This window comes from Amblyraja radiata, chromosome 17 (genome assembly GCF_010909765.2).
Source record: "Amblyraja radiata isolate CabotCenter1 chromosome 17, sAmbRad1.1.pri, whole genome shotgun sequence".
In the NCBI taxonomy this organism is placed as follows: Eukaryota; Metazoa; Chordata; class Chondrichthyes; order Rajiformes; family Rajidae; genus Amblyraja; species Amblyraja radiata.
Window position 1 is genome coordinate 29426662 of NC_045972.1, and position 14409 is coordinate 29441070.

Below are 14409 nucleotides of genomic sequence, written 5' to 3' on the forward strand. Positions count from 1 at the left end.
GTCTGTCTAAATGCCTTTAACACAGTGATTGTATTAGATTCCACTACCTCCCCTGGCAGTAACATCCAGATATTGCCACTCTATGTGGTAAAAGCATCCCACATACCTCTTTTAAAGCTCCTTCCTCTCACCTTGAACCTATCCCCCATTGTTTTTGATATCCCCACCAAGGGGAAAAAGGATTGTGACGACCTGTTCTATTAATGTCTCCCATAATGTTACAAACCTCTATCAGGTCACCCCTCAGTCTCCTTAGCTCCAGGGAAAACAAACCCAGCCTGTTTAATTTCTCCCCATAGGATGACATCCTAAATGAATCTAAGTGAATCTCCCTTGCCTTCTCTCCAGCACAACCCCATCCTCCGTATAGTGGCAATGAGAACTGCAGACAATATTGTAAGTGTAGCCTAACTAGAGTCTTGCAATATAACATCCCAATGCGTGTATTCTATTTCCCGACTTCTGAAGGCAAACATGCTACATGGCTCCTTCACTGGCCTATACACCTATGTTGCCACTTTAAAAGAAATGTCAACTTGGACTCGATCTCCCTGTTCTTCAACATTCATTGTGCCCCTCCATTAACTGTACATGCCCAACTCCTGCCTCCTTTTCCCTTCGTACAATGCAGGCAGGGCTTGAAACTGGAGACTTAGTATCTGCATGGGTGTATGTCTCGACAGAGTGATGCGGTTCCCATTGTACCTCAAAAGGATTGGTGTGTATGGTCTGTGATAGCTGATGTTGGTGATATAAGATATCAGAGGCAACTTCTGGTCTATTTCCATGCTGTTTCACACTGTGATGAAACATTTTTCTGAGGCAGCCTTTCACTCTCGCCAGCCATAATCTGTTGCCAGCAACTCCACTTACTCTGGGAAACACAGGCAGTATCACAAGATGCAAGTTGCATCTGGGAGAGCTGCTCCTGTCGGTTCTCAACCAGCTCCCTCCACCAGTGATTGGTAGAGAATGGTTGGAATTTTATCCATATTTACCTCTTTCCCATTCCCGCACCACACCACCACGCCCCTCCATGACTGCCAAAAACTGCTTACTATTTTCATCCACTATCATCTAGGCAAGGAATTCCTTAATATGTAGGAAGGAACTGCAGATACTGGTTTATACTGAAGATAGAAACAAAATGCTGGAGTAACTCAGTCGATCAGGCAGCATCTCTGGAGAAAAGAAATAGGTGACATTTTGGGTCTGATCCCTTCTTCAGACCGAAAGATTGCAAAGCCCAGAACAAAACAGGGCCGGCAACAGATGACCTCAGGAAGGGGAAGGCCACAATGGCCCATTGTTGGCTGGGGAAGATGTGCTAACGACAGGGATACAGGCATGCAAACAGTGGAACAAGTAGGATGATCTGAAGAAGCGTTTCGGCCCGAAACGTTGCCTATTTCCTTCGCTCCATAGATGCTGCTGCACCCGCTGAGTTTCTCCAGCATTTTTGTGTACCTAGGATGATTAGGGTGGGGGAAGGGGGAGAGGGGGTAGAAAAAATGCAGGTTACTTGAAAATAGAGAGATTAACGTTCATACCACTGCATTGTAAGCTGCCCAAGTGAAATATAAGGTGCTGTTCCTCCAAGAAAAGAATGGAGGGATGGAGGAGAGTGGATGTGTAGTGAAGAGAGAGTAGTTGCAGAGGGAAGAGTGAGCCTGGAATGGGAAGGAGGATCGGGGAAAGACGAGTTGCTGATGTGCATCCTGTGAACATCACTCACTGCGGTCTCAGTGACTGATGGTAGGAGGGTAAGGTGCTGTCTGGACTGGATGATGCCTCAAGTAAGAGTTGGATCCATCTTCCTCCCAATCCAGCACTATCATGCCCTTTGCTTCTGAGCAGTGTTCAGTGTGAGTTTCCATGTTTCTTTAATTGCAGACACCTCAAGCAGCTGAATTAACTAGAGAGGCCAACTCATCCCTATCACCTGGAGCAGACTCCATTAACGACACAAAGTGTATAGTGACTTCACACCCCTTAACATTTTTTTAATTTATTTCAAACAGGGAATGGTCCTTCAGCCATTTGTCTGTCATTCTTCCTGTCAGGATATAGACCTTACTTCAAGGAATCTTCGGTCCATCCCAATCCTATTCTTCAACGGAAATTGGAGGCAAATCGGGGAAAATCCATTGTAAATCAGGTAATCAAGAGTGACTGAGCTTAACAGCAAATAGTTTCTGGCTTTTGCTCTTTCGCTCCCTTTTGAACTACTTTGCTACTTACTACTTAGCTTTTGGACTACATATTTATAGAATCATGGAAATTTCTAGCGCAGTAGAAGTCATAAGAATCAGTGAGAGACACAGCATGGGCCCAGGCTCTTCAGTCCACCTGGTCCATTCCGACCATCAACCACACATTTACACTGATCCTACACTAATCTTAATTTTTATACTTCTTGCAATCTCACCAACAGCCCTGATTCCACCCACTCACCTACACATGAGGAGAAATTTATAGCAACCAATTATCTTTCAATGTGCATATTGAGGAGAACATGCAAATGCAGCACAGACAGCAATAGAGGTCAGAAATGCACCCAGGCCTCTCGCACTATAGAGCTAGCAGCTCTATCCATTGCACAGCTGTGCTGCCATTTACTTAATCTTTGTCCATTCAGCCATGAACAATTCCGGTGGCACTGTGGCTCAGCAGTAGAGTTGCTGCCTTACAGCGCCATGTATTGTATTCATGTATAGTTTTTACTTTGACAGGACAGCGGGTAAACAAATTTTTTTCACTGTACCTTGGTACATGTGATAATAATAAACTAAACTAAGCTAAAGCTTCTCTGTACAAAATGAAAGATGGGCAGAACTAAAGATGGGGAGCTGAGACAGAAGGTCTAGAGACACCAGTTTCACAAATGGTTCAGAGGGATTTGAGAAGTTGGAATGAACAGGCTTGCTTTGCACTAAGCTAGGGAGCTAATTGTCTGCAGTGCTACATGTGGGGGCTCCTTGTTCAGCATCTCTCCATCATACACCTGCTCATCGATATTTTTACACCTCTTTGTCTCCCCTGCCATTCCTAGGACCTGCAGTTCCTGTCTGAGGGATTGGAAGGCCGTTCACACAGCCCGGTTGGCATCCTGTTTGATTCTCTTCTTCGTCCTGATGCTGATTTGGGTGTATCTGTGGATTCAGTGCTCAGCTGGAGGCTTGAACCTGACCAATATATTCCTCACCTGGCCCTGGGCAAAGGACCACTGGGAGGAGCTTGGCACGTAAGTGTGGAAGCATTTAAGTTCAGTTCCTGATTATGCACTAGTGGCTGTGTTTGACTGTGGATGGTGGCATATTTTTGTGTTTATATATGGCTTTGTATTACATCCTTAATAACGTGCAATAAACAATATGAAAACTATTGAAATAATCAATGGTTCTAATCACATTTATAATCCATTGGATCAAACACCCCTCCACTCTGTGTAGGAAGGAACTGCAGATGCTGGTTTAAACCAAAGATAGACATAAAATAGTCATAAAATGCTGAAGGCGTCTATCTTTTCTGGAGAGTCGACTTGAAATGTCACCCATTCCTTCTATCCAGAGATGCTGTCTGTCCCGCTGAGTTACTCCAGTATTTTGTGTCACCCTTCCACCCTCTGTCTCATTATGCACCTATTCACTCCTAGTTTGACCCATGGCTGTGTGATCCAGTGGGACAGAGCTATAAATCATAACCTACACTTTCTCCTTGTGTCATCTCATTCCAAGTACCAATGGTGAATTACCCAATGACTCAACATCCTGCAACCGTGACGTTTATCTTCCTATCAATGACCTCTCAGCTAAGTAGCTTTCATTAACTTTGGAAAAGCACAATAATATTCAGGATTAACCCTTGGTTGATTTTGTTCCATTGGCAGTCTATAGAGGGTTCCGTCTTCACCCTCAGTCTTGGGGACTGGATGGAGCTGCCCGACCTCCCTTTCAGGGACTGGATGAGGGACAAGAGAAGGTAAAGGCTTTACCAGATTTAATATGCCTACACTGACCTGCCTGATTTTGTTCCCACATCTTTTCAATCCTTACCAGCCAATATTACAATGATACCACAAACACGTGCCAATTGAGATCACATTGAGGGAAGATTTGGATTTGAGCTAAATGTGGTGCAGAGAGTTGCACGGTACAGCTGCAATTAGAGCTAATGTCTCTGTGCCAGACATGGGGTTCAATCGTTACCTCAGATACTGTCAGTGTGAAGTTTTAATATTCTCCCTGTGACTGAGTTTTCTTCATGTGTCACCAACTCTTACAGCATGGATACAGGCCATTCTTTAGAGTGCCTAACATACAGATAAGATGGTCATCATCCTATTATCCATGGGGCAAAATTAACTGCAATTTCACCATTTTCCAGCACTGGTACAAGTTCTTGAAGGTAGCAGAGCATGTAGATAACATGGCTTTGAAGGCATATGGGTTATTAGTCGTTACTCCGGCAATGAATTCAAGAGCAGTGAGGTTATAATCCAACTTTATAATGCATTGATTGGATCTTAGCTGGAGTAGTACATAAAGTTCTGGTCACCAAGGTGGAAAAAGGATGATATAGCACAGGAGAGGGTGCAAAAGAGATTCACCAGGATAAGCATGGGATGAACTATGTCAGCAATGTGGACAGACTGAACAGCATGGGTCTGTCACCCTGGAATGGAGGAGGTTAAGAAAGGGACTTGATTGTGATACCTAAAATGCTGATGGATATAGATCAGATAGACTGCAGGAAATTTTTTCCCATATCAAAGATAGATAAAAATATAGGACATGGCTTTGGATATAGAAGAAGAGATTTAGAGAGAATCTATCGGGGACCTTTTATACCCAGATTGCAGCGAGTACCTTAAATACACAGAAAAAGAGAGTAGTGCAAGCTGCATGACTCCATAACTTTTAGTGTACTGGGCAAGTTATAATTTAGAGAACATTTTGAAAACTGAATTCTATAACAAAAGAGTTGGTATCTGTAAATTGGTAAAACTCCAGTAATCGGTAAGTGGACAGGAAACCAGGTATCCTCAGTCCATCAGCTATGTATTTGCCTGCCGACAGGGAATAAACCCTGGCCTGGTCAACATGCAAACTCATGGAGAACATGGAATAAAATAAAAAACAGTCAAATTTTAAAGTGTCATTGAGTCATCAATTCACAGGATCATGCAACACAGGCCCTTCGGCCCACCATGTCCATGCCCACCCACACTAATTCTATTTGCCCACTTTGGAACCTCATTCTTGTCTATTCGCGTGTCTGCGTAAATATCTTTTATCCTAGTAATTGTATCTAATTCTACCACCTCCTTTAGGAAACTTTTCCCCATATTGAAGGTAACTAACACTATATGACATAGTCTAAAAGATCTACCCCTAAAATCCCCCCCATGCGCTCCTGATTTGAAACCCCTCCCATGGATAAAAAAATCCTGATTATCTCTCCTCTCGTACTCTTGGATACTTCTTTCAGCTCTTCCCTCGGCCAGCTTAATTCCAGGGAAAACAAGCCTATCATGACCAATCTATTTCAAATGATCTTTTCAGGCACCAATTGAAAGGCGTTTCGACAGGTACTTGGGTTGAGAAGGAATGGAGTGACATGCATCTAATGGTAGCAAATGGGATCAATGTAAAACGGGACCTATTCTCGCTCTCTTTGAAAGAGGCGCTGCACGCCCCAGTGAGTGTGCAAACGTGGAGCCAACCCGTAATATGTGTGGGAGCATTTTCTCAGTCAGACTTTGTCAACAGTTGGGGTGGGGGATCTGGGAGAGAGAGATAGAGCTGGCGATGCTGCACAGACGGAAAAGTTTGATAACGACCTATTAAAATCCACCCTTCGGCCATTCGGCAACCTGGGATGATCTGATCTGACAGCCCTCTCCCTAGCTCGCTGCGTGCCCGATCCTATGCAGAACCTCCACAAAACGTTTGGGCTTCGGGTAACACCTGCACAAAGAGCCACTGCTAACAATGGCTGGCGAACTGTGCTGGTCAAAGTGCACTGGGCGAGATAGCTGGGGGAAACACACCGCAACCACCACAAACTTGGAACAGCACAGACCCTCTAATCAATCTATCCAATACTAAAGGACAGGCATTTCGCAATTAAATGTCTTATATCCAGGGGAGCAGTACTGCCGGAGCACACCGGAGCGCCGCTCTGGCACCTCTGTAAAATCTTACAGGGATCCTGGATAAAGTGAACGCACTATGTTCTTATCCCAGATTGGAGGATATTAAAACTGGAGAATATAGGCTTCAAGTGAGAGGGGTGAGATTTAGGAAGGGGTTCAAGGATAATAATTTCACTGAGAAATTTCACTTAAGAATCTAGAGGGTTGTATGCCATATCCAGGAAAAAGGGGCTGCTGCAGAATGCTACCTTGGTCAGCAAAGACTGGTGCACCGACTCACCCGTTGCCGTGCAGTCTATAACTGCATAACTCCACAGGTTGTATTAGGTCTCATTGAAAGCTACTGTCTGAACGATCGCGAACAGAGGTCCATCCTACAACGTCCCCAGCGCAAGACTTGCAGGATGATATCAAGGAGCTCGGCTCCAACTGCAGTAGACAAACGATAATATTTCAAGTGGAATGAAGTTCGAGTGGAATAAATAGTGTGACCACAATCGCTTTGGCAGTGGATAGTCTTGCTGCCTAAAGGGCACACCCACCACGATCTAATCAAATGAACGACAGCCAAATTGTAACTGTAAAGGTTTGTCTGCATCTGGCAGATTGTTTCCCGACATGGCATCAGAGACATGAGATGCAATTGCTTACGTTTCCCATAGTCTCGCTTGTCGCAGTGTGAACACTTGCAAAGGTGGTGGCTTGTTCTTTCAGTGAAAATAAAGATATAACGATTTAACGTTATTAAACCTCTGTTTGACCCTCATGGGAGTCTAGCTTGCCTTCCCCTGCCTGCATCAGATAAAATATTTTTACACACAAATTATGAATAAAGATAAGAAAATGTTTCAAACACATGTAATATTTTCTTATTCCAGTAGCAAACACATTAAGGATTAAATGAAGATAATAAATTCGTTAACTTTTTGAATATCTCATAATTGCAGATTAATGAACTGAACTAGAACTGGGACTATGTAAGTAGTGTATGAATAGCAGAACATGAAAGGAAGCTATTGAGTTGACAGAATGCTAGATTAATTAATTGGTAGACTAGTTAACAATTTATACACAGTTTATACAGCGCTGCGCTCGCTTTTTTTCCCCCGAATGACGTTTGACAAATCCCATGCGTTTTTATCGGAATACCGAACTCGCTTATTGTCGGTGCAACGGCACCCCCTCCTGTGATAACCAGAACTGCAAGCAATACTCTAAGTGCAACCTAACCAGTGTTTTGTAAAGTTGAAAGAATGTAGTTGCTGGAATCTCTGAACCATGAATCACTTCACTGGATGTTGACAACTCATCTTGCCACTGGTCCACCACATCATTTGTAGTGTCTGGTTTGCTTTCTCTGTGATGCTATAAATAAGCTTGGGCCAGCCAGCTTGCATCTGGAATTGAAGGGCACTTTTCTAATCCAAGTGCTAACTTAGAAAACAGGTTGAGTTACCACAATATTTACCTTCAAGATAAAATGTTCTGTTTCCGAGCAAATCACATCTGGCAACCTCCCTTCCACAGACTCCAACTTTATAGTTTCCCAACCTCACCCTGCCCATTTCTATCCCCTTTCCAAAATCCACAAACAGGACTGCCCTGGCAAACCATTGTTTCTGCTAGCTCTATCCCAACATACAGTAACTGATCTCCAAATACGATTCTTTCCTATCCTCTCCTTGTCCAGTCCCTTCCGACCTACATCTGAGACACCTCGCATGTCCTTGAACTCTTCAATAACTTGCAATTTCTAAGCTCCCATTGCCTCATCTATACCAGTCCATTTACACCTCCATTCCCACCAGGAAGGTTTTCCGGTTCTTCCTTGAACAGCGACCCAATCAGTTTTCTACTAACACTCTCCTCTATCTGGCTTAATGTCCTCACTCTCAACAACTTATCTTTTGATTCCTCTCGCTTTCTTCATTAATGGGTAGCCATGGGCACCTGCATAGGCCCAGCTAAGCATACCTTTATGTTGGTTACGTCGAACAGTCTTTGGTCCAATTGTACACTGGCATTATCTGCTCACACTTTCTCTGCTACATCAATGACTGTATTGGGGGTGCCTGCTGCACCTGTTCAGAACTTGCTAATTTAATTAACATCTTTATTTAGTACACTTGGATACTCCCCCGGTCCTCACATTTCATGCCGTCAGCCACCACATCCAACCCATTATTCTCCAACATTTCAGTGTGATCCCACTACCAGTAACATCTTCCCACAGCCACCCATTTCTGCCTTCTGCGGAGACCACTCCCCCCGCAACTCCTTGGTCCACATCCCTTTGCACATAAACCACTCCCTCCCCAGATACTTTCTCCTGCAACCCCAAGAGATGCAACATATGTCCTCTTCCTCCTCCCTCACATCCATCCAGTGACCCTAGCAATCCTTCCAGGTGAGACTAAGGTTCACGTGCACATCCTCTAACCTCATCTACTGCATCCAATGTTCCCGATGTGTCCTCCTTTACCTTGGCGAGACTAAGTATAGACTCGGCGACCAGTTCCCTGAACACTTGCACACAGTGCACCGAGGCCCACTGGATCTACCGGCTGCTAATCATTTTAACTCCCCATCCTACCGTCTTACTGACCTTTCTGTCCTGGGCCCCCTCCATTTCCAGAGGCCACATGTAAACTGGAGGAATAGCACCTTATATACCACTTGGGTAGCTTGCAACCTAATTGTATGAACACTTGAATTCTCCAATGTTAGGTAGCTGATTGCAAACGCCACCTACCCCTTCTTTCCCTACCTTCCCTCCCTCTTCTCATCCCTGTGACCAACCTGGATTTGGTCATGTCATAAGTGATAGGAGCATATTTAGACCATTCTGCCCATCAAGTCTACTCCACCATTCAATCATGGTTGATCTATCTCTCCCTCCTAAGCCCATTTTCCTGCCTTCTCCCCATAACCCCTGACACCCATACCAATTAAGCATCTATCTCTGCCTTAAAAATATACATTGACCTGGCATCCCCACCCTTGAGTGGCGAAGAATTCCACAGATTCACCACCCTCTGACTAAAGCAATTCCTCCTCGTCACCTTCTTAAAGGTACGTCCTTTAATTCTAAGGCTATGACCTCAAGTCCTAGACTCTCCCACCAGTGGAAACATCCTCTCCACATCCACTCTATCCAAGCCTTTCACTACTTGATAAGTTTCAATGCAGTCACCCCTCATCCTTCTAAACTCCAGCGAGTACAGGCCCAAGTGCCATCAAATGCTCATCATATGTTGACCCACTCATTCCTGGGATCAATCTTGTAAACCTCCTCTCGACCCTCTCCAGTGCCAACACATCCTTCCTCGCAAATTTACTCTTTGAGAATCCTGCACCAGCTCTCCCAGTCCCTTTGCACCTTTGATTTCTGATTCTCTCCCCATTTAGAAAATAGGCGACACCATTATTCCTACTACCTAAATGCATGACTCCACACTTTGCTGCACTATATTTCATCTGCCACTCTGCCCACATTCCTAACCTGTCCAGGTCCTTCTGTAGAGTCCCTGCTTTCTCTACACTACCTGCCCGTCCGTCCATTTTCGTATCATCTGTAAACTTGGCCACAAAGCTTTCAATCCCCTCATCCAAATCATTAATATACAACGTGAAGAGCAGCAGCCACAGCACCGACCCTTGCGGAACTCCGCTAGTCATTGGCAGCCATTTGCATTATGATTTGGATTTCTTCCCTTCCACCTATATTCCTGCCTCAGGGTTCACAATTTGCACTTCTATCCTTATCTCACACCTCTTGTCTTTTCATCTTTGGCTTCTGTGCAGCTGTTTGCTTATCTCCCCCCCCACCCCCCTCACCAGTATTCACCTATATCAAGCCAGGCTTTGTCTCGCCTCTCTGTCTTTCCAGCCCTCAATCTGTGTGAAGGAGGGGCCCTACCCAAGACGTCTTTGTCCAGAGATGCTGAGTTCCTTGAGCACTTTCTTTTCTTTTGTAAACCAGCGTCTGTATTTGTCTGTATTTCCTTGTTCCTCTATCAGTAGCATGTTGAGTTGCAGAGTAAAGGATAATAATCTCGCTGAGGGGTTTGGTCACTTCTCGAGTGGTTACAGAACTTCGTGGTTCTAACAAATACAAGTTGTGGGAGAGACTGATGACTTAACACCCTGCCTTTGGCAATGTCGGCAGTCATTTTCAATGGTTCCCCAACAGACCACCACTGATGCGTCTGCTTACTTTGCAGGTGCCTACGGAACGACAGAGCCACGACGGCGGACATTGCCCAGTACTACCAGCACTACGTCCATGCTAAAGGGCTGCAGGGCAACTTCGTGTGCGGGACCGTTGTCACCTCGGTGAGGCGGTTCAGTGGGCCTTCTGACCGGGAAGAGGAGCCATGCATGGCCCAAGCGGCCGGAGCTCAAACCGCCGACACCTCCACTCGCGCCGGCCTGTTCGAGGTGTCCGGTTATAGTCAAATGAAGGACGGCTCGAAAGAGACCTTCTGTATCTATGCGGAAAACATTGTCCTGGCCACGGGCACTTACGATAGCCCCGCTCGACTTGGTGTGGACGGAGAAGATCTTCCATTCATTTACCACACGACTTCGGACGTGGAAACGGCCATCAGGGAGCATCGAAGGGGAACGAGCAGTGACCCTATTTTGGTAGTGGGGGCTGGTCTGACTGCTGCCGACGCTATCATCGCCGCTCGCCACAGCAATGCCCCAGTGGTCCACGTGTTCCGCAGGGAGGTGAACGACCCATCTCTGATCTTCAACCAACTCCCCAAAGTGATGTATCCGGAATACCACAAGGTTCATCAGATGATGGTGCGGCAGGTCTGTGTCAGCACCGGCCCGTACGACGACTACCTCAGCCTTCCGAGGCACCAAGTGATCGGTTTCACCCCCGACAGCAAGTGCATCCTTCGGGACTTGGAGTCGAGAGAAAACAGGATAGTCAACTTCTCCACAGCCCTCGTCCTGATCGGTTCAGACCCCAACCTGACGTTCCTGCCTGACTGTGGAAGGTCGCTGGCAGTCAATGTGGGGATGCCGGTGCACGCCAAACGCAACCCCATCGAGGTGGAGTGCTACACGTACGAGTGCGTGCAGGAGAGTGGCGTCTATGCCCTCGGGCCGCTGGTGGCCGACAACTTTGTCCGCTTCCTGCAAGGAGGTGCTCTGGCCGTCATCAGTGCTCTGCTCAAGGACCGGGCCGATGCCTAAACTCCAATCCAGAGCCAGCCTTCAAGCAGCCGAACACTCAAACTTAACATTAACATGGTGGTTGAAGGCCAGCGAGGGGTCTCCTTTGGGATCCCGCCTTCATTTTGCGCCACTGAGTGATGCAAATGAATCCCTCCTTCATTTTGGTTACACTGAGTGACATGAGGTGCGAAGGGCAGCTCACCGGCAAAAAACGTACTTTGTGGGGAAAAGCACAGGCGCCTGTCAAGCCAAGTGAAGTGGGTGATATAAACACAATGATAAGATGTGGTGTGTACCTGGTTTAAAGCCTATTGTCTGAGAAGATCTGTCACAATTTTCCCACTCACCAGCACACGTTAGATAAGCTCAAGCAAGGGATAGGGACCTCTCTCGACATAGCTTTTGTGTGTGTCAGCGAATCCGACAGAAATTCTGTGAATCCAGATTTCCTGGAAAAACACGTTCAGGCCCGTATTTATTCCAGGAAAGCCCACTTGGACTCTGGGACCATGCAGATTCATTGGGAACCACAAATTGAGGGCCAGGCACTTAATCAGCCCCCCTGACAATTCCGGACAGACGCTGCTTTGTAAATTTTCTGTGTTGGCGGACAGCCCAGGCCAACAGAGTAAAGTGCCTGTGCGAGCGAAGGTCTCGGTCATGGGACCATGGAGCACAGAAACGGGCCATTCGGCCCACCACATCCACATTAACACATCTGATTCCATTTGCCAGCACCCGGTCCACTGCTCTCTATGTTTGAGAGATTCAAGTGTTCCTCATGTACCTCATGTTAGAGTCTCTGCCTCCACTACCCCTCGGGCAGTGTATTCCACAATCCAACCACCTCCCTGGGAAAAGATCCTCTCAAAGCCTCTTCCCCTAACCAGGATCATTTGCCTATAGTTTTATACATCTCTGCAATGGGGAATTGTCTTTCCTACTATCTCTATCACACCCTCATTCAAGCCTGCTCGGATTAATAATTCAGCCTGACAGTTAGTTCTACATGTGGACAGAGGTTGATGGATGGTTGTCTTAAAGCTTCAGTTATCTCTCCCATTACCTCTCCCGGTGTGGGCCAATGTTGCAATTAATCTCAGGGTATACGGCAATTTCTCTACTGAACATAATTTATTTTCTACCTGTATATCTAAAGTTTGTAAAGACTGACATTGTTCTAATAAAGTAATATGTTTTACTGTAAAACGTGCAATGTTGCATTTGTTTTTCTAAAAGATTTAATTTAAAAAAATAGCTTCACAATAAAGTTGCTGGCAATTTTCTGAAATATTATGGAGGTAGTATTAACAGCTTTAACGGGAGGGAGTATGTGGAATATTGGCAAAAGAGACAAATAAAACTAAGGAGGCATGTTAAAAGGATATTCAAATGAGATTATATGGATGAAGAACAAAAGAAGAGGCAACGACTTTGGGGAGTATACTGTGGACCTATGTGGGAAATGGAAGATTTGTAGCCAAATTTATATCAAATGCATTAATAACATAGTCATTATTTCACGGAGTCTCACAGCATTGAAAGAGTCCATTTGACCTACTATGTCCAGGCCAACCAGTGGACTCCCATTTTATTAATCCGATCATCCAGCACCTAGCCCATAGTCTTCAATGCCTGGGTGATTCAAGCACTCGTCTAGACACTTCCTAAATGCTATCAGTGACTCTGCTTCCACCACTTTCTCAGGCAGTGTATTCTCGGTACAAAAAAATGCTGGAGAAACTCAGCGGGTGCAGCAGCATCTATGGAGCGAAGGAAATAGGCAACGTTTCGGGCTGAAACCCTTCTTCAGACTGAACAGACAATGGTATTCCAGGTACTCTCTGATTGAACCCCTCAGATCCCATCAAAATGTCTTCCCTGTTACTCTAAATTTATGTCTTATAGCTTTATGTCTTATAGCTTTATCCTACTCTTATATGACAAATCATTTTGTGCTGTCTACCCTACCTATATCCCTCATGTCCCTTCATAAACTCCTCCACTCCAAGGAACACGGAACCAGTCTTTCCTCATCTCTCCAGTCTCTCCTCATAAATGAAATGCTCCATCCCATTGACATCCTGATGTCTGATGAAGGGTTCCGATCCATAATGTCACCCATTCTTTTTCTCCAGAGATGCTGCCTGACCTGTTGAGCTACTCCTGCATTTTGTGTCTATTTTCAACATGCTGATGAATCTCCTCTGTACCCTCTCTATAAAGGCGCCAATAATGGGGATTTCCGTTAGTATTATACTGTCAAGCAGGCCAGCAATTTAAAGGGAACAGAGTGTAAATGACTACTAAAGTACAGCCAGAAGAACGTATTTTATCCAATGTGTAGCAAGCGCATCAGAAGGTGGGGACTGTAACAATTCTGAATTTAAATTGTGGAATGAAGCTGGACAAGTCCTTGCATGCTTTATCTACAGTTTATCTGTTGCGGTAACACTATATCCTGCATTATATTTCCTTGCCCTTTATTCCCGCCCTGTTGTATGACTGTATCCATATGGTATAATAATAATAATAATAAATTTTATATTTAATGGGCGCCTTTCATACAAAATCTCAAGGACACCTTACATAGTAAACATATAATCGGAATATAACAATAAGGACATCACAGAGACACAAATTAAAAACAGGATTCAATCCAAAAACAGAAAATCAAAAACACAGTGTGAAGAGGGAGCAGCGGCAACCAAATCGTGCCAGCGTCCACTCTCTCTTCACGGCAGCCATCTTGGACACAGACCTACAAGACTACAAATAGACAAAAAAAATCATCCCCCCACAGTGGATAGCACTGTGGAGGAAGGCACAATGTCCAGTTCCCACCCCATGTTCACCCCAAAGTCAGGCCTATTGAGGCCACCGCAATTGCCTCTACGGAGGCCCGATGTCCCTGGCCGTTCTCACCGGGTGGTCTTGCCCCGGCGTCGGGGGAGTCCTCTCGGCGGCTGGGCCACCTGGAACGGCCGCTTCCTGGTTGGAGCCCGCGGCTGCCGAAGCCGACAAGGCCGCGCCGGTTTGGAGCTCCCAGGCTCCCGTTG

General features: G+C 45.5%; 1 protein-coding gene across 4 annotated transcripts in view; it reads left to right on the plus strand.

Moving 5' to 3' along the window:
• osgin1 (oxidative stress induced growth inhibitor 1) overlaps positions 1–12559 on the plus strand; it is a 31680-nt gene extending 19121 nt beyond the window's left edge. For all 4 annotated transcript variants that reach the window (XM_033035963.1, XM_033035965.1, XM_033035964.1 and 1 more), the window contains 4 exons: positions 2022–2158; positions 3053–3244; positions 3890–3981; positions 10381–12559. In XM_033035963.1, the coding sequence (XP_032891854.1) occupies positions 2022–2158; positions 3053–3244; positions 3890–3981; positions 10381–11368 (1409 nt within the window). In that variant the 3' untranslated portion in view covers positions 11369–12559. The remainder of the gene's footprint in view (positions 1–2021; positions 2159–3052; positions 3245–3889; positions 3982–10380) is intronic.
• Positions 12560–14409: the final 1850 nt, after the last annotated feature.